This window comes from Antedon bifida, chromosome 4, assembly GCF_963402885.1.
Source record: "Antedon bifida chromosome 4, ecAntBifi1.1, whole genome shotgun sequence".
Classification (NCBI taxonomy): Eukaryota; Metazoa; Echinodermata; class Crinoidea; order Comatulida; family Antedonidae; genus Antedon; species Antedon bifida.
The window spans coordinates 19,500,305-19,528,167 of NC_136229.1; the positions used below are offsets into that span (position 1 = coordinate 19,500,305).

The window sequence follows — 27,863 nt, forward strand, 5'->3', positions numbered from 1 at the left end:
GGGGAACATGTTATGGTTCAGTGATTTTGTTTGATTTTGTGATAATGGAATAGTCCATGGGGGATGGGAACCCTGCTGGACACCCAAGCCTAGAGAGCTGTATCCAAGGAGACATCTCTCTCTTTGGCCTGGGTGACTGGCAGGGAGAGTAGTGTTCTCCTGGCTAAAGCAAATACAGTAAATGCTAGAATTTGTAATTAATTAATTAAACTGCCATAAACTGGTTAGTGAGAGTTTGTTATGACTTATATTTTATTTTTGTTTCTTATAGTTGGTTTACATTATAGGCCTGATAGGATTAATATTTTGTGAGGTTGAACATTGCTAAAACTACTGTACAAGTTAACTAGCCTAGGCTAGGCCTAGGCCTACATTATATCCTAGGAGGCCTACAGTAATGACTAGCCTAATTTATGAAAATATTGCATTGAACTATTTATCTTTGATATCTGTATTACAGAGGCTGTTTTGCTTGCCTGGTTTTATGCCAATAAATGTTTGTTCAGACGAGTTACCTGGTATTATTGTTGCACGTGTCAACCGCAATCCCACACACAAGTTAGGGAGGCCAGAGCCTTTTACATACTTAACGATAATTGTACTAGGCCCAACCACTCACTTTTCAGTCATTACGGATTGGACCCCATTGGAAATAAGTTTACTTTTTTGTCGACTTAATGGGTTATCCAGGTATTCTTTTTATACATTGTATATTTTAACTTTTATGTATGAATATCAAATAAAATCAATCAATCAATGTAGGCAACGCATGCAATGTGGAACCTGCAAGGGAAAACACCCAACCATCCTCCATCAGGAAAGACCTGCTCCGGTGAAAGAACAAAATAAAGTTGAGAAGGAGCAAGATAAAGCTCCGCCAGAGTAAACACAAGCAAAGAAGCCCGCTACAGTTCCCTCTGCAGTTCCCTCTGCTGGATGTAGTGACAATGATGGAGTCTGCACTATGGCAATTATTCCTGTCATTGTAAAGTCGCCCAAGAACGGCTGGGCTGTAACGACTTATGTGTTCCTTGATCCAGGGTCCAGTGTATCATTCTGCACTGACCGTTTGCGAAATGAACTGGGACTTGGAGGACGAAAGGCGCAGATTACACTCGACACCATGGGAACGACTCAGGTTTTAAAGACTCATATAATCTCAAATATTGTTATTAGTAATTTGAACGGCGACAACGAGTTTAGACTACTAAATATTTATTCAAAGAATACGTTGCCTGTCACTAAGGAACATATTCCAACACAAGATGATGTGAACAGATGGGATCATCTACGGGGACGAGTGGTTGTTCCTGAAGTTGACAGGGAAATTGGTTTGATGCTGGGCAATGCTGTCGCCGAGGCATATACTCCCCTGGAAGTGGTGACAGGCCCACCGGGGTCACCTTATGCATCGAAAACAGCATTGGGCTGGATCCCATGGAGCATAATAAGACAGGGGGTGACAGCTAATATAAAACCTGTAAGCAGAGTTCAGTTGCAAGCCATTCAAGAATATGAACAGTTTAACAACATGGTAAAAGATTCTGTTAATATTGATTTCCAAGATAGAGCAACAGAGTTCGTAGGATTGTCCGTGGAAGACAGATCGTTCATGGAAATGATGGATGGTGCGAGCAGTTTTGTGGACGGACATTATGTGTTACCTCTACCATGGCGAAGCCAGAATACAGTCTTGCCAGATAATAGATGTTTGGCTATGAAACGTTTTAATTCATTGGAAAGGAGATTTGAACGTGATCTTGAATTAAGAAAGATGTATAACAAAGCTGTAAATCAAATGGTAGAGAAAGGATACATGGAAGAAGTTATTAAGTCAAACACACTTGAACGGAAAAGGATATGGTACATACCCCATCATCCTATATCTAACGAACGAAAGCCATGAAAGATCAGAGTGGTTTTCGACTGTGCGGCAAAATTTAACGGTGTATCTCTGAACGATGTCCTTCTACAGGGGCCGGACCTAACCAATAGTCTAATTGGTGTGTTAATGAGGTTTCGGGAAGACCATGTAGCAGTAATGGCAGACATTGAAGGCATGTTTTTACAGGTAGTGGTTCCAGAGGAGGATCGAGATTCTTTAAGATTTTACTGGCGACCCAGCGAAGAAGAGGATGTTAAAACTTACCGCATGACAAGACATTTGTTTGGAGCAACATCTTCACCAGCTTGTGCAAATAAAGCATTACTTAACACTGCAGCAGACAAGGGATAGAAGTATTGCCCAGAAGCAGCGGAGACCATGAAAAACAATTTTTATGTTGATGATTGTTTAGTGTCGGTGAAAGATCATAAGAAGGCCCTGACATTAGTCAAAGACCTAACATTACTTTGTGAAGAAGGTGGATTCCGCTTAACTAAGTGGATGAGCAATGACAAGAGAGTCTTGAATGTAATTCCCAAGGAAGATCACGCACCGGAGGTTAAAAGTCTAGACCTACGGAAAGATAAACTGCCATCGGGAAGAGCACTTGGTATACAATGGTCTCCAGAACTTGACACTCTTAGATTTACTATATTACCAGCAGATAAAAGTCATACCAGACGAGGGGTGCTGTCAATTGTTAGCTCTGTATTTGACCCACTTGGGTTAGTGGCTCCTTTTGTTTTACCGGCAAAGATTCTACTACAAGATATCTGTCGGAAGGGTCTTGAATGGGACGAGCCCATTGACGATGTGTCATTGTAACGATGGAAACGGTGGTTGCAAGACCTGGCGAGACTGGATGAGTGGAGTGTACCGAGGTGCTACAAATCTGAATTACCAACAGATGTCATTAGTCGCCAATTGCATGTGTTTGCTGATGCAAGCAACTATGGGTATGGTATGGCGGCTTATATCAGACAGGAGTCAAGTGATGGTCATGTACAAATGTCCCTGGTCATGGGTAGAAGCAGAGTTGCACCCTTGAAATACACTTCAATTCCAAGATTAGAATTAACAGCAGCAGTTATGGCTTCACGGTTAGCAAACACAATTATTTCAGAGTTAAGTGGTATAGATAACGTTTTCTATTGGACAGATAGCCAAACCGTTTTGAAATATATACATAACACCTCTCGAAGATTCAAAGCCTTTGTAGCAAATCGAGTTTCTATCATTTTGAACATATCTAAGGCATCAGAATGGAGGTATGTTAGAACTTGTAATAACCCGGCTTATGAAGCATCGAGAGGTCAACGGATTGAGGAATTTCTAAGTAACACTAGGTGGCGTAACGGACCAGAATTCCTCAGAGATAAATGTGAGCAGTGGATAGACTTACAAGCCAAGTCCTTACCTCTTATCGCCGAGGATGACCCAGAAATCAAAGGGGTATCAAATGTATTAGTTCCAGCTTGTACTTCAGGTTGTTTCTTAGATGATCTAATTACTAAGCATTCATCTTATGGAAAAATTAAAAGAATTGTGGCATGGTTACTGGTTGCTGTTGAGAAACTATGCAAAAGGGTCACCAGTAAGCAACTAGGCAATGTTAGGTTGCAACACCTGAGATCAGCGGAATGTATAATTCTTGCACACGAACAGAGAGTTCATTTTAAACAGGAGTTAGAGGTACTTAAGAATGGTAATGACGAATCTATTGGACGGGTGATGAGAAATAGCCCTCTTAAGAAACTTGATCCGTTGTTGTTAAATGGAATGATTACAGTGGGAGGAAGACTGAACAAGGCGTCTCTTCCCGACAACATAAAGCATCCAGTAGTAGTACACAAGAATTCTCTTATTGCAAGATTAATCATAGTGGAAATACACAAAGAGGTTGGACACCTCGGTAGAAGTGCTATTTTATCACAACTTTGGCAAAGGTATTGGATCATTGGAGCAAGTTTCTTGATCAGAAGTGTTATAAGCAGATGTGTAGTTTGTCAGAAGCACCGAGCTAGAGCTAGTGAACAGAAGATGGCATCACTGCCACCAGATAGAATTGTGAGCGATCATCCACCGTTCCACAATACGGGTATTGATCTATTTGGTCCATTTGAAATCAAATTAGGTCGTAGTCTTGTGAAGAGATATGGTGTTATTTTTTTTTTGTCTTGTGTGGGTTCGTCCCACTTTTATTATAGTTCTCTGACAGTTATAAATATAATATTATATATATATGCACATTTATATATTTCTCTTATTTATAAGGTATATTGCTAAAAAAAAAAATACATCTCTTTTAAACAGTATATACATAGGCTAAGATTATTTTGATGTTAAAAAGAAACCACATTTACATTCATATACATTTTTAAAAATACAATTAGTTAAAATATGTCGATGGCAATAAAATGACGATAAAAATTGATTTTAAAAAAACGTACTTATGAAAAAGTGATTATTATTGTTTTATTCTGTTCGTGTCCGTGTCTGGGTAGAGAGGCTATAAACTCAGGGGAAGAATATAAAGTATCTTCCCTTTTCACCAAGACAAAAATGGATGAGATGAAAAACGAAGAATGCAAAAGCTTGAAAAAAGGGTGTTTAGAATGGATAGGATGGAATGATATATATAATGAGAACCGTAAGGTTAGAGTCCATACAAAGTGCAAGTCCAAGGTAATATTTTGGCTCTGTGTGTATGTGAGACGCTTCATACCCGGATGACATATCTTAAACGTATTATATTTACTAGGCCTATATACAATGTATTTAAGAGATACAAATAGAATTTTTTTATTTCATTAATTTAAGGAGATTTTCCTTTATATCTCCCCATTTACATTGAGCTTTAAAGTAGTAGCACTTATACTCATTCTCAATTAAATGCTTTACTTCAGTAATAAAAAGATTCCAGATCTTTTTTTCATAGTTGTTTCCTTTTTTTCAGGTTTTGTTAATATATGCAACTTATATATAGAGAATACAAATAATGAAATCAATTCATTTACAATTATGTTATTTGATCCAGTAATAATTGTAGACCAAGTTATTGGGTCTTCGTTTGAAAAGCTCTTAGCTATGACATTTTTAAATTTAAGCCATATCCATTGAATACACTGCATTTATATAACATGTGTTTTTCAGTTTCAACCTTGTTTATACATTTATCACATAAATCATTACCTGCTAAGTTCCAAATTTTCAATCGTTTTTTACATGGTAGTATTCTATGCAGAAGTTTAAAATTAAATTGAGCAACTTTGGGTATATGTTTTAGTCTATAAACTTTATAGTACCAAACATTACTCCAATCAATGTCTGCTTTACCTAGTTCTATTTCCCATTTCATTTGTGAATTTGGTATATTTGAACATCTCTTAATAAAATGATTATAGAAGACAGTTCCTTTATTTTTCATATAAAGTCGTAGACTAGGAATACTATTGTCTTCCTTTTTTGTATTATCTTTTTCAATAATTTCTTTCCACTCTTTTGGTATGGCTTTTAACAATTGCATATATTCAATTAAGGCATTATGCCTTTTATACAGGTGTTATATGGTGTTATTTTCACATGTTTATCTACCCGTGCCATTCACCTAGAAATGGCATATTCATTAACTACAAGCTCGTTCATCAATACTTTGAGAAGATTTATTGCCCGAAGAGGCCAAATCAAGAAACTTAGATCAGATAATGGTACAAATTTTGTGGGAGCCGACAAAGAGTTAAAGAAGGAGATTTCAGAATGGAACACTCAAGTCATACATATGTACTTGCAGCAAAGAGATATTGAATGGGAATTCAACCCTCCAGGAGCGTCTCATTTTGGTGGCGTCTGGGAACGCATGATACGAACTGTGCGTCGGGTTATGAAAGGAGTACTTAAAGAACAGAACCTGAAAATGGATGATGAGGGTCTCCAGACATTATTTTGCGAAGTGGAAATGATTGTAAACAATAGGCCAATAACTACCTTGTCAACCGATCCAAATGATTTTCGACCATTGACACCAGCCATGTTGTTGACACAACGTGAACAATTGCCATTACCACCTGGTGTATTTGACAAACGTGATATTTATGCTCGTCGTTATTGGCGTCAAGTCCAATATTTGAGTAATCTTTTTTGGCAGAGATGGAGGAAGGAATATCTGCCTACTATGCAAGAGCGTCAGAAGTGGTTTAATCCTAAACGCAACTTGGAAATTGGAGATATTGTGCTGGTAGTGGATAACAGTTTACCTAGGAACAGTTGGTTGCTTGGGCGGATAGTGGAGTCTAAAAGGGATAAAAATGGACTTATTAGATCATGCACAGTAAAAACTCAATTTTCCACCTTGAATCGTCCTATTGCAAAATTGTGTCTACTCGTATTAAGGCAACTGAAGAATCAGAGGCAGAATAAACCCATATGCCTATGACCGGAGGGGCAGTCTACCCCCAAGGATGGTCAAATTGAATAATAAGCAACTATTATGCAGATCAAAGAGGACTTTATAATCGAAATTTAACAATGTTATTATAGACAAGATTTAAACTGTTTATATCTGTATAATCATTGTTTTAATCATTAGAGCTAAGTAATTGTAATGTATTAAATTAAGGGGCCGGTATAGCGTTCCCATTGAACTGAGCTAGTGAGGGCGCTAGGCTGGTTGCCTTGGAGAAGTATCATGGCGGCCTTCATGTATGCAGCGTGGTTGCCCTTTAGTCAAGTTTGTTAAACATATTAGTTAGAAATTGTAGATTCGTAAAGGTTTTCTACTGAGCCACAAAACTTCGGTGAGCTTTGGAGTTATAATTATATTATCTTGTTATTGAATGTTAATGTTATTAGTTGAATTTTGTAAGCCTAGCTAATACTAATAGCCCTAAATTACAGCCTACGACGGCGTGTTACTGTTGTTTACAGTACTGTGTTTTGCTAGTGCAGAGATTAGGGCCTAGTTGTGACGGGTCCATTTGATTATTGTATGTTGTTTGAATAATAATACTGTATAAGGAAATTGCTATACTTAATGTACATTGTATTGATAAAGGACTTAGAATTATTAATTTGTTGATGTTGCTAAAGCATGGCCCATGGGTGCTGCCCAAATTTTCATTGATTGATGTTTAATTATTGTTTTCTCATATTTAGTGAATCCCTCCCTCGAGATACGAAGTGACAGCGATATTGTATGCATGTTAAGAGCAAGATAATCAGGATTAAAGTTATATTTTGTTTCTCTCAACCAAGTTTGTCCTGTTTGTTTGTATCATACTTGCGATTGATTCCGTTGGTGGCGCTCTATAGTTTTAAGAAATTACGAACTCTACAGTGAGTTTAGAGAATTACTGGTAGGTATAATAAATACACATGAAACCAACACAATATATTCATATCGTATCAAGTATCTTATATTATATTTAGTTTCTAAAAAAGAGGACTCAGATTTCATTGTTGTATGAAATACAATTAATTATGAGATGAGCCTATAAATATAATGTTTAAAAATATGACCACAGTTATAAATTGTTCAAAGTTATTAGGCATATAGAGAGTGTTTGTATGTTTGTTCGTTATACATAATTATACCATAGCACGGATCTATAAAATATAAGGTACCAATAACCGAAATTGTCTTGAAAACCACCCTGGGGTCGGCATCTTTGCTCTCAAACAGAACATTTGAACTTATAGTACAGTCTATCCAAATATCTAGGTCTACCTCAATTTGGTTGGTCGTTTAGCTTCAAGCAGTATGTCACTTACTGGAGTTAAAATTGGCGCCAATGGTCGTAACGGATTCTGAAGTGTATTTCGCCTGGAATCCACGACCACTTCCAGATCCGTCCGAGGAAAACACCAACGTTATTATGTTGCGACTACTTAAAACATCGTTCGGCGGCCGTTCATAGTTACAAAACTTTCCAATGTTGTCTTCATCAGTGATATCACCATTGTATATAATGAGGTTATCGGACTGACATAACTCGTCGCTTGGTATATCGAAATCTATAAAGGTAAGCCGAATAAAGTTCGACGTTGATGGAATTTTAATGTACCAAGTGTAACGGCTGCCGGGTGAGTAGTCTCCGGGGTAATTAGATGTCGCTAAGATGGCGGACGGGTGCAAACAATCGAACCGAGATCCATATGTCGTTGCGTAGCAGCCAGGTAAGTCTGCGAAAATGAAATCTAATTTAATTCTTTCATAACATAGGGATTTAAATCTTTAATATAGGTTTTTTATTGCTTTAAAATTACAAACAGTAAAAAGGCAACGACTTGTTTCTCAAAATCAGAATATTTACTCTTTAAGCATTACTTTACAACCAGGCCTAGATGGAAGAGTACATGCTAACCTCTGACCAGGATAGAGACTCGGTGTGACTAAACATATAATAGACCCTAGCCCAATTATAACCAAGCACAGACAAACTATACTTACCAGTTGGCATATAGGTAACTAACAAGTGAAGATACTGTCGTTTGTATCCCGCGCTTAAAGTTATCGAAACGTTATTGGATACGGATCTCACAAATGGGATGACGTCATTGCAAATTGGTCCGATCTCAGAGTTATTTTCTTTGATAAGAAGATAGCTGGTGCATTGGTGTTTATCACCTCCTTCCGTATTCGCTTCAGTGATTTTCAAATCAACATAATTATCTTCTCCCTGTATGTTCCATTCAAGTTTAGTGCAAGGCTCCATTATGACGTCAGCATAAATTACCCGATCAGAAAAGGACAGATTTTTAGTTTCCACAACTATTTCTTCAGTACATTCTATAATATTAATACAAACAAACATTTGGAAAATACTTCACGACTATATCTACATTTTAAATATATGTTGTTTGTTTTTTTTTGCTGAATATGCCATTTTCACATAATAGTTATTCACTTTGATCTAAAATTGGATCGAAAAAAAAAATTATTTACCCGAAAAACAAAATAGTCAAATTGAAAATATCATTTTTTTTCGTTTTTTTTTCCATTTCTTAATAAATTATCTTTTGCTTTCCTCTCAAAGGAGTAAACATCATACAATATAGTCAAGGTTCTCTACTCTTACAGTGATTAATTGTAATTATCAAAATTAATAAAAGCAATATTCATAAGGTAGATGATAGTGAAACATTATAGACACGTAGAAAATCAAGGTCAATTCAACTATAAATTACCGTTCTACAATAATAATACACAATCTACTCTAACAGTTAATTTCCCATGTAATCCTCAATTCCATTTCACTTCAATAAGTAATTGATTCTATCCATACATCACTTTTTGCCCAATTATTTGAAGTAGCTATACTTAAGTACCTTATTATGTTATTACTTGTTAGGCCAGAATTATTATGATTGACAGTTTATATTAGTAGGAAACTTAAGTCTATGTAAAACAATCCCGAATTTCACAATAAAAACGTATATGAATATCTAATGTGTGGTTTCCATTAGAGGCAACACAACAACGTCTACGCAACGTAAGGGATTTGACCAATCACAAGCGATTGATTATTCTCTTATTGATATCTGTCGCTTTTAATTGGTCAACTCGCTTGCGTTGCGTCTAGGTCCTTGCGTTGCGTACTATTGGGAGCCAAACTTTACTACTACATACCTGTACTACAAAATACAAAAATGTCTTGATCATGAAGACACGACACGTCATCATTAATCGAATAATCGCAATCAAATATAGACGCTTCGGTACCGACACAATCTGGATTAGCAATATTAATAGGTTTCCCAGTGCCAGCAGAACTCGCTGAAGCGGTGTTTGTATAGTTCGAAGCATGGCTATAGCCTAGGCCCTTGCAGATCAAATTGGCTTCGAACTCTGTAGGGTAGGCATCACATATTGAGCCCCATTCACCGTACTTAAATACTTCCACAAATCCTTCAGTTACTGTCGAACCGCCAACTAAACGAACTCCATCTGGTGAAATGACACGCAATTAAAAGTAAACTCATTCTTATTATAGCGACTTATTACACAGGGAATTTTTTATTACGGATACACGTTCCCGTGGAAATAATGAGGTGACGTAACATTGCGGAACTTTATTCTGAGGGAAATTATTTGGGTCCTGAGACGTCCCCTTAATAGGGGGTTATAGGGTTATAGTTAACCATGCATACAAGTTGTGGTGTTAATCAACGTCACTATACATGGACAAAATGTTTCTAGACATACCGTTTGAACATTTAACCCAGACGTCCAGATCATTTGAACAATTTCCTTTCTCAACTTTTGAACTGCAGTAACTCAGAGAAGACTCCTCTCCAGTGCAAGACACCTGGTCGTAGTGCCTTCCTGTGTTATTTTGAACTTTGGCATCACAGCATTTTAGAGGATCACTATACGGTAGATTCAGCTGATTGCAGACGACGTCTGCTTCGACACTGCTCCAATCCTTACTGCAGATTGTCCCCCAGCTTCCAGCATTGTATATTTCAACAAAGCCTTCAATCAAGGAGTCCCCTCCAACTAACCTAACAGGTTCTATTAATAATTTGAAAATATTAAAGCTCTGTCTACACTATCAAACTTTGTGTGAGAAAAAAAAAAGTGATGTGCCCATATATGGACATGATGACGTCATATCACTACCATTATTAGGGCATATCACTACCATATTTGGGTACATCACACTTTTTTGTCAAACTAGTTTGATAGTGTAGACAGAGCTTTAGATGTACAAATACACTTTTTATTTAATTCGATCTCAAGTGACATTGTAACATACAGGATGATAGCTAAATACATTTAAATGAATGAATTGATTATTGAATACAAGTTAATGTTAAAATACTGTAGTAATTGAAATATAATTATTATTGATTTTCACTTACGGAACTCGCAAACGGTTCCCATGTAGTTAAACGAACACGGTATGTCGTTCCACCCACCTCTACCATTCGCAACTTGAAGGTGGGCACAGTGTTCTCCATCGTAATTTAAATAATTGTCTGGTTGTCCTGGATTCCAATCTAAATGTAAAACAAACTCAGTAATTCTAGTGTAAGTAAGTACGTTAGGTAATTAACATGTATTCATTCATGTTGATTAGTTTTATATTGACATAATAAATACTGCTTTACTGTCTGGTCTCCCAATTATAAAACTTATATAAGACAATTAAATTATCTCATTATCACTCTTATTTTAAAAATAATTTTGATGTTGAAATTGTTTGAAGTTGGTCGCTTTCTTGTAGATGCTTTAATTGTCGAATGTAATTATTTTGTTTATTTCTTTGCTCTGTTCTGGGTTGACCACAATTAGCATAGGTGTTTAGCACCTGTTTGGTATTTCCTTGCCTTTATATTTCGTTTGTCTTTTTCTTTGTATTGTATATGAAATGAAAATATTGCAGAAATTGAATAAATAAATAAAATAAATATAAATAGAGACTAGGATGGATTACCAATACCCAAGACCAATAAGGCTGGGATATGTTTTCTTAAACATAGGGGCTACAATGATAAGACCCTTAAACTGAAAAAAAATCCATAGTGCTAAACTTGGCACCCCTCCAACCTAATGGATTTATCCTATTCATCTAACGGGTTTCCGCCAAATTTAAACGATCTCTTGCACACGTGTTTTTGTAATAAGTTTATTTATAAACCGATAGTAACTTACTTGTGTACGATGTAAACATGGGAGCTTCAGGTACCCAAATACCTTCCTCTTCTACATCGTTAATTCCAATCCAAACATATGTCTGTAATTTAAATTCAAAGAACATAGTTAACTTTGAATTTATTATTTTATTTCAAAGCCCTTTATATACAGGAAGTTTATACATTAACCTATAGGCCTATTTTCAAATACCTTTGGTAGGGCCTGGTCATGTTTAGTTATTTACCCGGGCAAGTTGGTTTCATGGCCGCAGTTATCGCGGGTAAAGTTTACCAGGGTAAAGAACTAAGTCTGAACGGGCCTGTGACGTCAACATACGTACGTTAGTACAATCGATTACTGAGCGTTTAAATTACCTTATCAGTAAGATCCACCATAGATTGTGTAATATATACATTTTCCTCTTCAGAATCAATGACCACCAAATAGCCACCTTTACCACTGCAGTAATCCTGCGCGTCGGTGAACGATAAGCCCACGTCAAGTTTAAAGTGGTAACAACTTCCTTTAAATTGTTCATAATCATTTGGACAATATGCTACAAGACAAGGTAAATCACGTGTTAGACGCAGCCATCTTGTTGCCTTTTGATATCGATCTATTATGTATTCCTAAAAACAGTAGTAATATTGTTCAAATATACTTTACTAACACTGTGTAAAAATGTGTTCTAGACTTAAACTACTTCAATTGCTTACCACAGTTAAGCTCGTCCTCTCTGTCTGTGCAGTCGTATTTACCGTCGCAGAGCTGCGAAAACGGAACTGGAGCGCCGTCACAAGTCACTAAATGAATAATACCAATTTTCAAGTAATGCAATGTAACACTTTTGAAGCAAACCAAAAATTACTTAAATGATACAAGATGGAATATTTTCCTCGGTTGGGATGTTCTAGAGGAAAGGTACTTTTAGATTGTACGACACGGTACCAAAGAGCAAATGTAGCACATCCTAAAAAGTCTTTTTTGAACGTATATACTAACAAAAGGAAACTTTAGCACTATTTTATCTGAGTTGGCCTTTATGTTATATTAATCATCTATACATCATTATTTTAAAAAGAACTGAACCATTTATTTTGTTGTTGTCACTATGAAGTCGGTAGGCTTGTGTTTTGTTGACGTGTTTATGATGAATTAATGAAATAATAAAAATAGAAACAAAGAATTGTTACCGCAATTTGCTTCATCTTCTCCGTCTTGACATTCTGGTAAGTTATTACAAACTTTACTGGAGGCTAAACATCTTCCATCGCTACACACAAAATCGTCTTTTCCACAAGCTATACAATTATTGGGATATTATATTTAATTAATTATCAATTATTATTATGAAAGTAGGATTAGATCAACATTAACACTTGATGTGGAACGTTTAACGGAAGTGTTTTCACACTGTAAACATCTTAGGCCTACTTTACCATATGACTTGAACCATCACATGATCAATTAGGCCTAACACACGGTTTAAATGAGTTCATAAAGTCATACTTTTTAAACTGTGTTAGGCCTACACTATAACTTATACTTAATATTGAGGAAAACATCAGATTCAAGAGTAGATGTACCCTGGTGGAAAAGACTTACTACAGGAATGCTCGTCAGAGGAATCTTCACAATTATCGAATCCATCACAGACAAACCGTGATCCAATACATCTTGTGCCATTTGATTCCAAACAGACGGATGAGTCCATTTCACACTCTGAAATAAGGTTACATTATGAGCATATCGTTTTGACACAGACAAGGAATTTTTAGGATAAAGCTCTGTCTACACTATCAAACTTTATGTGACAAAAAAAATGCGATGTGCCCATTATGGACATGTCATATCACTACAATATTTGGACAAATCACTCAACTAAATAATTTACTTGTTTTACTACATTTTCGATAGAGTAGGTCAATACGACAATATTCATAATTGCAGAAATTAATACAAATAAATAAACATAACAAACAATTATTAAAATAAAATTTAAAAAATACCGCATGAATATTCATCAGTTGAGTCGCCACAATTGTCGTACATATTACATCGGTACGCCATTGGAACACAGCGACCATTATTGCATTTGAACATAGTTTCGTCACACTCTAATAACATAGAATAGATTAAGAAAAAAAACAGTATACATTTCTTTACGGTATTATAGAGACGTGAGTGTCAAAATCCTTAAAATCAATATTTCTTTATGGCAACAAATAGCTATAAAATTGAAAAATTCACAATAATTATAAACTATATGGACAATAAAATATCGAATATGTATTCAATTGAACAAGAAATTATAGACCTAGTGTTGTTGAAAAGCAATTTCAAAAACCCCTCAAACTATAAACTAAATAACAATAATAGACGGATTATTGTTCATATCATATTATATATATTATTCATATCATAACGCACCAAAAACTCTGTTAATTTCAAGAGATAAATTTAATGAGTTTATTTAATTTTATTTATTCAATGGAATCACCTTTATATCGGTGGCACACATTTATTAGTTAATGGTACATCCATTTTACAGACAAAATTAATTAAAAATAACATTAGCCACAATCTAAATATTACTACATAACATCAAAACAAAATGTAAACTAATTAATTAAATCTGTATGGAAATAGATAATAATTAAACTGTACAATATATACAGTATAACCAAGAAACAAAACCTAAAATAAAAAAGTTACTATGTAGGCCTACAAATTAAACTCGAGTTCAAATCAAGCTATCGTATGACGCCTGTAAAGTTCTTATGTTATATTATTATTAATATTATTTTATTATTTATTTCAGAAATCAGATATGGAATGGAAATAAAATATCAAATTTAATGTGTGCGGGTGTGTGTTGGGCGGGGTGGTATTCAGTGTGTAAACACGTGAATACAAAATAGAAGAAAACAATTAAAAGTAATAATAATATACATACCCCAAAAAAGAAGAAAGAACATAAGAAAACATTGGGGAAGTTTATACAATTACAATGACCAGCATTTGTTTTATTGACATGTTGGTTATAAATTTGCTTGCGTCATGCAGTAGCTAGGCTTTAATTTAATGTATTGAATTTTTAGTTCAGCAACAACAAAATATTAAATTATATGGCGATGTCTCATAAATGAAATATGTAAAATAGAAATAGATGAGGATTTAAATTTAATATAATTTAACTTGCAGAAGTCAATAAGAAATTAACTGAAATATATACTCACGACACGATGGCCAATCAGCGTTAGGGATCGTGCAATTCATTGATGGATCATCACAAGGTCCTGGTGAGAAACTACATTCATTATCCTCAACCTCAGTTCCACTTGGCAAATTGTCAATATCTAATTATTAAAAATGCATATCAATATTGAAATAAAAGTGGTGAAGATGCATTGTTTACTTACAACATTTGTGTACAAAAGAATAGAGATTTTACTGTGTAATTTGAACTATCGCTCCACTGATAAGAAAATGCTTATTTTCAACAACAAAAAAATCTCCAAAAATATGAAGCATAGAGGAAACTATAGATCGATAATTATTGGAATGTATGATCAATAGAAACGTTTTGCCTGCACCTGGCCTTTAAGCATTATACCATCATTAAAATTCATACTATTCACTTGTAATATTGTTCTAGTCATTACATTATTAATATTAACTGCATCCGTTTGTTAATTACAGTATTTATTAAATGCGCATTGCAATTCATTATTTCTTCATTTACGTCATCTATTGCCTAAATCATCAAACACCATTTCCGCTATATTAACAAAGTTAAACTTTAAACAAAAAAGAGAGCTTACGTTACCTAACCCGTATACTTGCACCTCGCATAACGTTAGGTATTGAGATACGCCAGCAATATAAATGGACACATAACGGCCGTGTAATAATTCGCCGCACTCTACTCTGATGTACATGTTTGCCGCCACGGCGTTCGTAAATGCCGCGCCGCATTGTGGATTCACGTTGAAGGGATTTGGATTCATACCGATATGGACTTCAGTATTAACTAGACGATTAGCTAAAAGCACAAGAAAAGTCGTTAAAAGAAATTCAACAAAGATTTCATATGGAAATGGGTATATGGTAGTCTCTAATCTGGTGAATTAATATCATTTTGTAATGTATACATAATATTGTATAAATTCTTACTGAAATCGCGATTAATAATATCTACAAATCGGATGGCGTACGCTTTCTCCAAATCAACCCTCCACCATGGTTCAAAATCTTTAGCTATATATAAAATAATGTACTGTATTAGTAATAATTATACTAAATGTATTTGGTGAAAAACACTATGAACTTGTCGGATCAAATTATGTTCTTCTTCAGCATGCAATATTAATCAATCGATCACAAAATGTAGGTCTATGCATTTAGCAGTAAAATTGAACAAAATGAGATAAGCATTTCCACCTTAGGGAAAAATGTTCAAACCATTATTATCATTATATATACAGTACTGTATATCATTAATAATGCTAAATATGATGTAGGTTACAGTGCCAATATCTCACCAACAGTTTGTAGGGCCTAGACAAGGCCGTAGCGAGGGGTTAAAAACAGACGAGGAGGCAAAGGTGCTTTAAATTTAATTGTTGATATAAAAATATGACGATCTGTACTGGGAAATTGGGGTGGGTGGTGAAAATTCAAAATTTCAGACGAGGCGAGCCCTTCTGGCTACGGCCCTGCCTCCTAGATTTAAACATTCATGTTTTTATATGAAAATTCGGATTGCTGCGAAAGACTATCTTGCCTGTGTGACAACAGAAACCGTCTTCAAATCTCGAGCTATAATGTCCATCAACCGCCAACTCCGAGCCATACGGATGTGCCTCAGCATAAGCACTACTTTGTTTCGTTGGCTTGAACTTGGAAAGTAGTCCTAAATAAGAAAATTAAGTGAAAATAGGGATAATTTCACGGTTTCTAAGCAGTTACGCATAATGACGGCTATTGGCACGATGAAAGAGCAAACGCGCAAACCCGTGCAAATAGAAACAAATTGTACTTAGGCGATTGTGTACGTAACGTTTACACTGTGTCTGTAATTTCAGACATTTCTTTGCTCTTCATTGTTAAATATAATGATAGTTTACTTAACAATTGTGTGTCAATATTCGGCTGTTTCAAAATAATCACTACACAATCGCAGGCATAATTATTACAGAACACTTAACTAATGGTTAGCGCTTTGCTGCTGTGTGTATAATTGCCATTACACGCGGTGTTTTAATTATATCGTTAATAATAATAATCAGAGACTACTTTACAATTATGTATGCATTTGACTGTATAGTATTAGATATTGATATTCATCTAAAGAGTCGTAAAAATATACCTATGCTTCCCATTAAAAAAAATCGATGCTGGTAATGAAAAATAATAGGTATGATTACGAAGAATTGTGGACATCGTGTGTGGTTATAAAGTAAGATTGTGTACTGTCCCTAAAGCTCTGTCTCACCGTGTCATATATCACATTTTTTGTCACATTAAAGTTTGATAGTGTAGACAGAGCTTTATGAAGTCTAAACGTGTATTGCTGAATTTAACGATACAGTAGCATTCCTATTATGGAATTATTTAATAAGGTTGTTCCCATATTTATTGTCATTCATTCTTTTCACGGCAAAGGGTCCAATTTAAGAGATTCTCCGGAGATGGGTATGTGTTTACTGTGTGTATCTAGTAAGACATCGTTACTTGGCAAAAAGTTGTTATTAGGCAATACAAATTATATGTGTAGGTCCATGCATGTGAAAAGTACAAATTCAATTTTCTCCATTGTCATGGAGCTGTAGCTTGGTGGTTAATGTGCTTGTTTTCAAATCCCAAGGTACTGACCTAGTGCTCACGACTCTTTCAACTCCACTCCATAAGCCTCATATGATACTTGGTTTATAAGAACAATAATTTAAATTATTACAATAGTTTACCCATCCTGTAATTGGCGAATGCGTATAAAATAATTTTTTTTAAAAGAAGACATTTTTCTTTTCTCGTTCTTTCACATTGGTTGCCATTCTCTGTTTGAACTCCATAATACCCATACACATGATCTAATTCCACCGCTGTAGGATTATTTTAAATAGATGATTAAAACAAAATTACCCAATTTGATAGCTTTCCATCTAATATCGAAACCTTTGTTATTGTAAATATTGTCAGATGTAAACATTAATACAAGTGAAGACCCTTCTGAAATTACTGGCGGGACAGTATTACCACAGAACCTACAAGATGAGAAAAAACTGATTATGACTATATTAATCCATAAAATTAAACGAATTGATTTTACATTTGCTAAAAAATATGAGAGAGTTTATACGTATACACATTTTCCTACTGCTGCAGAAGGCCTATATATCTATGTTTCACGGTTTTTATTAACTGTTAAATCAATAATAAATAGCTGAAGATAGCAGCATAGTTATTCAAAACCATCGAACAGTATTAAATTTAAAATATCGAAATTTCAGTAACTATATTTTTACGGCAGTAATTACCCTTGCCCCAAGTCTGTATTTAATGTCTTTTTTATGTTAGTCCATCAGTCGACCTTTCGATTTTTTTTCTTCTAAAAAGTAGTATACGTATGAAACGCCATATGTGCCTAAATATTTTTCTTTTTACTAATCATATAAGTCAAAACTCCATCTGGAACCCAGACTAGGCATTAAATAACAATTTGTAGAAATGACGTAACACATGATTCATGTTATTTACCTATAATCGTATTGTTTGTCGTTAACCCCCTCTGTATAAACGTCAAGATAATCATATACACAATGGTTGTCAAACTCAACGTCAAAAAATACAAAGGATATCTGTACAACATACGCATCTGGCACCTATTGGTCAAAATAATAACAGCATCTATTAGGTGATCTATTATATAATTTTATTTAAAAAACCAATATAGCAACGTTAAGCCACTACAACACTTTATGTGACAAAAAAATGCCCATAGGTCTATTTGGACACGATGATGTCATATCACAATCATATCTAAGCATATCACTACCATATTTGGGCACATCACACTTTTTTGTCAAACTAATTTGATAGTGTAGACAGAGCTTTACAGCTTGTGGCCAATGGCCATATTGCGTGTAACCTTTTAATACAGGCTCTTAAAAATATTAAATAAAAAAACAATATTTAAAATACATAAAAAGGTTATATACTTACATGTATTGTCCATTCACATTGTTGGTCGTTTCCGTAATTTGCTGGATAATAGGGGGACGTAATTCGGCCCTCAGTTCCATTAAACGTCTCAATACAGCCTGAAAGAAAATAGAGTATTGATACTACTACACTACACTATCAAACTTGATGTAACAAAAAAATGTGATGTGCCCATATATGGACATAATGATGTCATATCACTACCATATTTAAGCATATCACTACCATATTTGGGCACATCTTCGGGACCCCTTTGGAAGTATTTGTTGTAATATTCTATTTATTTTCATTCATATTTTATGCTGTTTTATAAATTGTACTGATAAATATTACTTACACATCACACATTTTTTGTCAAACTAGTTTGATAGTGTGGACAGAGCTTTAATCTGATTAATGTTATGACTATATAGATGTCAACATTATTTATAAGAGAGTGTGCAAATGGAAAAAAATATGCATACTCATGTAAACTAAGATTAGGAATGTTAAAACCTATACAAAGTTGAATCTTAGGCTGATTGAGTGTTTTTGTTAGCATAGGTGTAGACCTATTGATCAAATAGATTGAACTACTAGAAACAACACGATACCGTATCCCTCTGTACAGAAAGAATAGCGTGAATTGTTTTCTGATTCTGTCAAAGATGTAAAATTATGTAGACGTTTTTTTAAATACCTTGTACTATGGTTGCTTTAATTATAAACAAAAATCAACTTACTAGACCTAGCACAGTTTATATTTGGTTGTCCAACATCACACCACTCCCACACAACGTCTGGATCGGTTGTATAACACCAAGTTTGATCATCCGGTCGTGGGTTGCGACAATAGTTGTGGTCTCCTATGCCCGTGTTTGGATGTGTTTGATCGCTATACCCATGCTCGTGAAGAGACTGTGACGTCCAGTACTGACATGCTCTGCCACTTGTTGTAACACTTACCCTGCCACGGTAATCGGCTGCATTTTCCAAATGGTAACATTCTGAAAACAAACATTGCAAATTACTTCTGATTCTCTTTCTAATTAACAGAATAAAGAAGTCTTCAATAACATGAATGGACTTCAATAAATGCCAGAGTTTTGTAGCTAGGCAGTTGTTATTATTATGGGCCCTCGTCACGAAAAATCATTAGAACAAAGCTAATAAGACGCAGAATAATGAAATTTAAAAAAAGATTAAAGAATTAGGTAAAATACCATGGGCTGTCGGTTGTTTTAATAAAAACTCATGACATCAGCAAGAGTAAGATCTTATATTCCTTTGTCAACAATTCAAATTGGTTTTTTTTTTCAGGGAAGAGTATTCGTCAATTTTAACGTTAAGCACTCCTATTATGGGAAATTGTTGAGACCCTCGGAGTTCCCCTTTAATAAGAGCGTTCCCTGTAGCGTTAAAACATATTTATTGTCATTCATTCTTTTCACAGCAAAGGAAAATTGTTTTTTTCCCCGGGAAGAGTACGGTTATTCGTTTAATTTTAAGGTTGAATTCATGATTAATTTACACTTTTGAAATACACTTTATTTATTCACGAGAATGATGTGCAATACAACTTGTTCAATCAATATTGATTGTTTTTACACAAGTTCGTGATATTACAAAAAAAGCCAACACCATATAAATAAGACAAAAAAGATAGACTTGTGATAGATAGGCCTAAAATATTATGAGTTGAGTGTAATTCGTACCTGGGTATTCATTTAGTGTTGTAGATATGATAGGCCTACTGGTAGTCATATCTTCGGTAGGTTTAGCCCTACCAGTAGTTTATTTTTTTGCTTTATGTACACGACAACTAACGATCAAATAACAGTTTTTCACATCGCAACTTATACAACGTAATTTTGAAAACTACAACCAATTTTCTATATACAACGTACATTTCTAGTCTAACAAAAACATTTTTCTAAACTTTCTATTATTTAAAAGTCGAAGATAGCCAGGTCTCGGGTCCATTCTATTGTCGCCACAGATTGATATCTTCATCAGTACTTCTATGAATGGATGATTAGGTGGGAACACGAACGCTAGTTGATCATACCCAGTACCGTTTTGATCGTACGATTAATCGGGAAACCACCTCACAACCAATCTCTACTCCAATTGCATTCCATATATCTCTTTTTTTAATTACATTTTTGTAATTCGCGTCTGATTTGTTGTACAGCACCTCATTTCCTTGTACAAGGAGGATTAACGTTTCGTCTAGGCCCATAGATGACTCCATCGCGATTGACTCTCGATGATATCCGTCTGATTTTTTTTTTGGCGCTTGCCATAAATAAAGCTCTCTGATTGGTTGAAATATTTTTATCGTTCGTGTCCAAATACACCTACACCGTTTCCATTGAAATCGCTACACGCGCAGATGTCGCCGACGCGCATCGGGGAGGTCACGTCTCCCCGATTCATCGCAGACAAATCGGCAAAGTTCAACATGTTCAACCAAAGAACTTATAACACAAGAATCTCCTGTTCGTCCGAAGCGCGTAACAATTTCGAAAGGCATTGTGGGATAGAATAGAGCTATGGGTGGCGCCATTGTGAGCCATGGAGTAGGGCGCCCGCATCAAATGGGGTGGGGGGGGGGGGGGGGTCGAGTAATTGACTGAGGAGTAGGGCGCCCGCATCAAATTAGAAAGTCAAAACCATAGAGGGGATCTGCTAATACTTTATGGGGGTAGAGTAATTGACTTCCTAGTTTGGAGGGGGCGCTTCTCCATGCTGTGAAATGGCGTCGCCCAGTTTGATCTTTTAACCCTGTACTTCCGATACTGTGTTTTGAATGCAAATTGAAGAACAGGAGATTCTTGTGTTATAAGTTCTTTGGTTCAACTTAGCCGATTTTGTCGGCGATGAATCGTATACGCGTGTACCAAAGAATATTTAGCGCTCGCGTACTAGATCCCCGATAAATTCTAGCGTTTCCATAGAATCGCTACGCTCTGTCGGCGACAGCAGTCGGCGACACGGTGTAGCGATTTTATGTGGAAACCAGGCTTAAAACTATCTTTTATCGTTACACGATAGAATCGTATAGTTATCGTCCTAGTGTGAACGGTTCTATTCATTTTAACTTAAGCGATTTTTTTCTATCGTGTATAGTTATAGTTATCGTCGTAGTATGAACAGGCGTAGCGATTCTATGGAAACGCTAGAATTTATCGGGGATCTAGTACGCGAGCGCTAAATATTCTTTGGTACGCGTATACGATTCATTGCCGACAAAATCGGCAAAGTTGAACATGGTTGAACTTTGCCGATTTGACTGTGATGAATCGGGGAGCCTTCCCGCTTGCGTCGGCGACATCTGCGCGTGTAGCGATATTAATGGAAACGCTGTAGCGACGGTGTAGCGATTTTATGGAAACCAGGCTTTAAGCAGATTTAAAAATCTTTAAAATGTTATAACTTCCGCAAGTAGATCATATGCTGTGCTTATCGATTATTTACGGTATAACGTTTTTATTTTTGAATCACATTATATTATTATGTATCTGTCTATTTTTTTGGTTTGTTATTTTCCACAATTCCAGGTCTATACAACAAAATTATTTGTGAACTTCATACCATTACAAACTGGCACATCATAGTCATATTGGCCATCGTTACAAATGAGTTTTTTTTTGCCTTCCAACCTGTAACCCTCGTTGCATGTGAATTTTACTCTCCCATCATGCATGAAGGAACCAGATACGTCACCATTTGCAAACTGAACAATCGGTTCACAATCAGGTGTAAGTAGTTTAAACATTTAAAGTGCACCAAATAAAATAAAACTACCACAAGTGATATCACTAATACGTATAGACCATTTTGTGACCTGATTTAAGTTTTGTAAAGAAAACTTTTGTCCAAGTTGCTGTTGCAACGCATTGCATGATGTAATAAAGTAATTTATGTTGCTTTTTTGTATTATTGCAGTAATGGACCGCACCACAATCAGATACTTCTGGGATAAAGAAAACCTGTATACAAATACTTCTTTGTTTAAATAGATCGGTACAATGTCAAAGGTAAGATTGAGTACATTTTGAACATCAGTATTATGTGTGGCTGCTCATTATGCTACCAGAAATACGTAATGGTGGTTGCTAGGTTATATTACATACTTTTCAATTTGTTATTGATTGCTTCTTGGAAATCTTGGAGGCAATTTACAGCAAAATGGTCTATATGTATCGAACTGACAAACATGCATTAGTACAAGTGAACAAGTCATACAAACAAGATGTGTATTCAGTCAGAGGATTAAAAGGAAGCACAGTGAACAAGAAATCGTGTATTTGTAGATGTTAAAATATTTTCAAAAGTTATTCAATTGGTGATCTATCAATGTCGATATCACGGTCCGTCATAATTTATCATAAATATCGTCATAACAGTCACCTCTGTTGCAAATGGACAATTGTTTCTCTTTCATTGATGATATTGATGTCAATGTTTATCAACAAGGTCGTCATTGTTATCACAATTATCACATTGCATCATAGTCAGCATGATACTTCATCAACATTAATAATTATACTTCCATCAAATGTCGGTCGAAGTTAAGCATAATTGCAATTATGATTATGATAGAGAAAAGGGCATACACATGTATTTAAAAGTCGCTAATTTTAGCTAAGGTAAATAAATATACATTATTATTTTTCACATTATTAGTAATGTGTGAATGCATTTATTGTTACCATCTTTGCATTTCGCAAATTATGAGCTCTATTTTAGTACGTGTAACACTTCACAAATCTTCTTCTCTAAAGCACCGTGACATGTCATAATTATGTTGTACATTCAATGTAACACAATATTAAGTTAAATTTCCTACAATAAAATAACCTTACCAACGCTGCAGTGAGGAGGTTCCTCTAAAAAAACACCATTTCGACAGTGTAGATATTCATTTCCAACTAGTTTATATCCATCTAAACAATTGAACTGAATCACACCACCGTGCTTGATCGAACCATTAAAACGACCGTTTAAAAGTGGTGTCGGTTGACAATGGGCTATTATTAAAACATATGAAATAATTATTGTTAAAAAATATTATAAATGTGTTGTTAGGATGGGGCGTGCCCACGCCTTTTGAAATCATTTCTAGAAGTACACCAATTTTCCCTTTTATTCTGCCCTGACATTGCATAGAAAGCCTATTGATCATCGCTAGTGAAGAATGACTATAAACATTTTCTCATGAAAACCATTGAAAAAGAATAAACAAAACACGAGATCTGTAAATTTGTGATAAACCATTCAACAAGAACCATACAGATGTTGATAGTGTACTGTATACGTAAATCAAATAAAATTATACAATGTAATTATAAATTTAAATTATAAAAAATAAATTAACTATAAATATAATACTGTAAATATGATAATGTAAAAATATTGAAAGATTCAAAATTTAATTATCCGGTGGTGTTTTGTTGAAGCAATTTGGTTTGAATTTTAATTTCCAAATACAACTCCTTATTTCAAGTTAACTGTAAAGACATTCCAATGCACTTCAAATGACTCTTTTATGGGGATATTGTGACGTCAAATTATAAAAAAAAATAAAAATTTAGATGATTGAAGATATTAGAATAAACACAGAATATTTATTTAATAGTTGTAAGTAATACCAATATTATCAACAGAAACTGACGGGTACCTACATTATATGTTTAAACAAATTCTGATCCATTTAGAGAAAATTTTCAGGACATTTTGAGCATTTAAAAATGCGGCGCACTTTTTTTTTTATTTTTGTATTTTATATTTTTGGTTTTTTTTATCTAAAGATTATTTCTTTTAATAGAATCCTAAAATTTACGGTATCACCTATTTCGTATTGTTGGCGTATTTTGTGGGGATCGCTTTTGAGGTCTGCTTGCTTTGGAAATAGAAACACCATGCTGGTTCAGTTGTGTTGTGCTTATTAAGTCAATTTTTCAGGAGACTGTTATAAAGTCTATCATCTATTAATGAACTGATAATAAGAATCGTGTGAACTAATTAATCAAAATAGCTTTGTTGTTTTCTATTAAAATTTGACCCTGAATTTTAAAATAAAATATAACTGTGACGTAAACGTGATAAATAATCAATACAAATTAATTATCTTGTATTTATTTATTTTATCATTAAGTGTCAATATAATTATATGTGCAATACGATTTGTTTGCGCGGATCATCTAATCTTAATGATAAATTCATGTAGTAGTCATGTAATTTTTTTAATGCAATAATCGAAAAATCATCAACATTAATTTTTTGACAAGCTATCATTTCAATACAAATCAGTTTATCGTTAAGTTATTAAATAATGCAATTATTAAATGAAATAATTATACAATATCAATTACATCTTACTTTTGTTTCTCCTGTAAGTGTAAGTCAATATACATGTCTCTGGATAATAAGAATCATTTTTTTCAACTGCTAAAAAAAATCAATAATTAATCTAATTATATAGATGATTTTTTTGTTATCATAATATCTTGCAATATGTTAATTACTGTTGTAATATTAATTTATATTATCGTAGTCGTCGTCCAAAAAAGAAAAAAAAACAAACAAATCAACTTACTATTAGCCGGAGATTGTGGGGGTGTATTTCCAAAAACATAGGAGTTGATCACCAGGAAAAACAAAGAAAAAACAATTATTCTTTTTCTCATTTTAGTTGATGTACACAGCACATACATAACATGTATGTGCTATGTATAATACGCTGGTGGCAATGATTGACTTCACAAACAAGTATCATAGTTGAAACATACTGTAAGCAAAACAAGTTAAATATTAATGCCACGTGATGTTCAATGTATTTTCAATTATTATAACAGCTTATCAATAAATAGTAAATTGTTTAGGCTATTATTGATGATTAAAGCCCCCTTCCCTACGTTTTTTAGATCTAATTTAAGATCAAAAACTATATTTAATGTAAAAATAATACTATATGGTCCTATTGCGATAACTTTTTTCGTCTTTAAACGGTTAAAAATGTGAAAAATAAGTCGATTCTAATAATTATAGCGGCCCGCTATAAATCCCAAAATGCATTGCGCGCGGATTGATATTTTTGTTTTTCACCTGTAATTCGCCCGCTTTTCGATCGATCGTGAGGCCAAAACAAATGGAAGACTCCTAACTTTTCAGCGAAAATACCGGGTTTTCCCCGATTTGTATCAACGGAGTCTGGCAAAAATAGAAAGACAATTAATGCAGCAACTATACAACGTCAGGCTAGGTATATAGCTAGCGTACGATGTTCGTACGTTACCGATGTTTACCAGCTAGGCCTACAAAACTAAGCCTAGCTAGGCTAGGCCTAAGACCGTCCACGAGCGGTCGGTCGCCGCGAGCTACTTAGGTAGTGCATTGTTTCTCACTTTTTATCATAATTTACCATAAAACGTACATTTAAGACAAGGAATGACATGGTTTAATGTTTTTAAAGTGATATATATGTATTATTTTCCAAAAAACGTCCGAAATTGCAGGGAAGGGGTCTTTAATATTGAATAAACTGCTATTGAAACTGCGATCAATTTCATATAAAAAATTAATGTATGATTACCTAGTTTGATTTACCATTATGTACTTGTAACCATGGAGCTATAAATTAGAATAATGTATAGCTCTATGCTTCAACCTTTCACCAACAAACAAGATATATTATTTATCTTATCTATAATTAAGAAACTGGCTTTAAAATCGAATAACATTCATGGACGAACATACAAGCAGAACCCCTATTCTGAGAACACTGATATTAAAAACAATAAACTCTGATAACACTAATAATAACACTCATTTTAAAAAAAGCTATTTTAATCTCCGAGTATAGTAACAAACATAAATAGTTTATTAATAGGGGTTTTCTCGAGAAACAAGAAACCCATGCCATCCAACATGCAACTTATATTGTAACGTTTTCAATGCCTTGTAAGAGTAAGTTCAAACCATTTACTGTCAAGCAATGTTTCTACAGAGTAAGGTTATGATTTAGATATAAATATAAAATTAGATATGGAAATAAAACTACATTATTTTCAATAAAAGCCTTTCATAGAAAATTTCAGTTGCGTACCTTTATTGAACGTCATATCCGAACGGTATAGAACTCATTAAATAATTATAATTTCTGTTTTTTTTTCCCAAATGGAGGTACAATTTATTCACGATATCTAGTAGTATGTACTCCGTCTCCGCTGTCAGACATGCCTACGGGGTGATCCTGGGATGGGCTGTCCTATGCTAAATACATCGTCTCCGTCACGCTCATATCCGTCACATTTCCCAATGTTTCGTTGTGACGGAGATGACGGCCTTTTGTTGTTGCCAGGGCCTTTTTCTGTTGTACATTTTGTTTTGTATATCCATGGAGAATTCTCCATGATATATCTTTATTATGTTATTAGGCCTACATTGTATATCTATGTGACTCTGGTCAATAAACATAAAATCAAATCCTAAAGTCATTTCCGTCACATCATTTTTCGTACATATCCGTCACGGTTTCATCTCCGTCACATGGATATTTTATCCTTTTAAATCCTAAAATGTTTCAGTAATGAACGCAACTATGTGATATAATTGAAATCTAAACAATATTCTTCTACTATGTCAATGGTTAGTAATATTAGTTGTAAATTTTGTAAAACATCAGTGACAGTCATGGCCTACTATTTTTTAAAATTAATATTTTTTTGAATTATAGTAAATGGTTTTGAACGTATAACATCATACTAATAAATGTTAAAACAATCATGTTTTGATTAATCGAGAAGAAAATACTTTATAGTATCAAAGAATTAATAATGGAAATAGTTTTATAACTCCTAACCCGTTATTTTTTCTATCTTTGTATATTCCATGTGACGGATATGACAGCAACACGAAACCATGTTCGAATAAATACGAATTATATAATAACGATTGCGCCAAACATACGCTTGCCATGTAATACATGTTCATTTATCTGAATAAACAATTTTAAAAAAATGCAAGTTTTATAATCGATTTTTTATGAACCTGAAATTAGACACTTAATGAAGAATGACCCATTCATATTAACGGAATAATACAGGTGTTTATAAGACAAGAAATATTTCTTAC

At 34.4% G+C, this 27,863-nt stretch overlaps 6 protein-coding genes across 6 annotated transcripts in view; 4 read left to right on the top strand and 2 right to left on the bottom strand.

Annotated features, from left to right (window-relative positions):
- Positions 1 to 964: 964 nt before the first annotated feature.
- On the top strand, positions 965 to 1,906 carry LOC144839239 (uncharacterized). The gene has a single exon (XM_078694552.1). The coding sequence runs from the start codon at positions 965 to 967 to the stop codon at positions 1,904 to 1,906; it is 942 nt and encodes a 313-aa protein (XP_078550678.1).
- A 357-nt stretch (positions 1,907 to 2,263) lies between these two features.
- LOC144839240 (uncharacterized) lies at positions 2,264 to 2,710 on the top strand. The gene has a single exon (XM_078694553.1). The coding sequence runs from the start codon at positions 2,264 to 2,266 to the stop codon at positions 2,708 to 2,710; it is 447 nt and encodes a 148-aa protein (XP_078550679.1).
- Positions 2,711 to 2,848: 138 nt separating this feature from the next.
- On the top strand, positions 2,849 to 7,098 carry LOC144839241 (uncharacterized). The gene is made up of 3 exons (XM_078694554.1): positions 2,849 to 4,030; positions 5,445 to 6,147; positions 7,037 to 7,098. Exons 1-3 carry the CDS (start codon positions 2,849 to 2,851, stop codon positions 7,096 to 7,098), a joined length of 1,947 nt encoding a protein of 648 aa, XP_078550680.1.
- Positions 7,099 to 7,285: 187 nt separating this feature from the next.
- On the bottom strand, positions 7,286 to 15,754 carry LOC144840214 (scavenger receptor cysteine-rich domain-containing protein DMBT1-like). Its single transcript, XM_078695951.1, has 14 exons — positions 15,696 to 15,754; positions 15,349 to 15,564; positions 14,759 to 14,878; positions 13,529 to 13,636; positions 13,125 to 13,241; positions 12,713 to 12,820; positions 12,236 to 12,322; positions 11,894 to 12,075; positions 11,538 to 11,619; positions 10,745 to 10,882; positions 10,086 to 10,394; positions 9,510 to 9,827; positions 8,331 to 8,669; positions 7,286 to 8,062 (listed from the first exon to the last, which is right to left on the bottom strand). The coding sequence occupies exons 2-14, from the start codon at positions 15,527 to 15,529 to the stop codon at positions 7,644 to 7,646; spliced, it is 2,508 nt and encodes an 835-aa protein (XP_078552077.1). The 5' UTR covers positions 15,530 to 15,564; positions 15,696 to 15,754; the 3' UTR covers positions 7,286 to 7,643.
- A 502-nt stretch (positions 15,755 to 16,256) lies between these two features.
- Positions 16,257 to 26,463, bottom strand: LOC144839242 (kremen protein 1-like). The gene is made up of 9 exons (XM_078694557.1): positions 26,323 to 26,463; positions 25,327 to 25,518; positions 25,110 to 25,178; positions 23,594 to 23,758; positions 19,466 to 19,729; positions 18,744 to 18,841; positions 18,279 to 18,403; positions 17,664 to 17,785; positions 16,257 to 16,434 (listed from the first exon to the last, which is right to left on the bottom strand). Exons 2-9 carry the CDS (start codon positions 25,442 to 25,444, stop codon positions 16,259 to 16,261), a joined length of 1,137 nt encoding a protein of 378 aa, XP_078550683.1. The 5' UTR covers positions 25,445 to 25,518; positions 26,323 to 26,463; the 3' UTR covers positions 16,257 to 16,258.
- Positions 25,715 to 27,863, top strand: part of LOC144839541 (uncharacterized) — a 78,144-nt gene continuing 75,995 nt past the window's right edge. The window contains exon 1 of the mRNA XM_078694952.1: positions 25,715 to 26,115. The gene's annotated coding sequence lies outside the window, so the exon portion shown is untranslated. The remainder of the gene's footprint in view (positions 26,116 to 27,863) is intronic.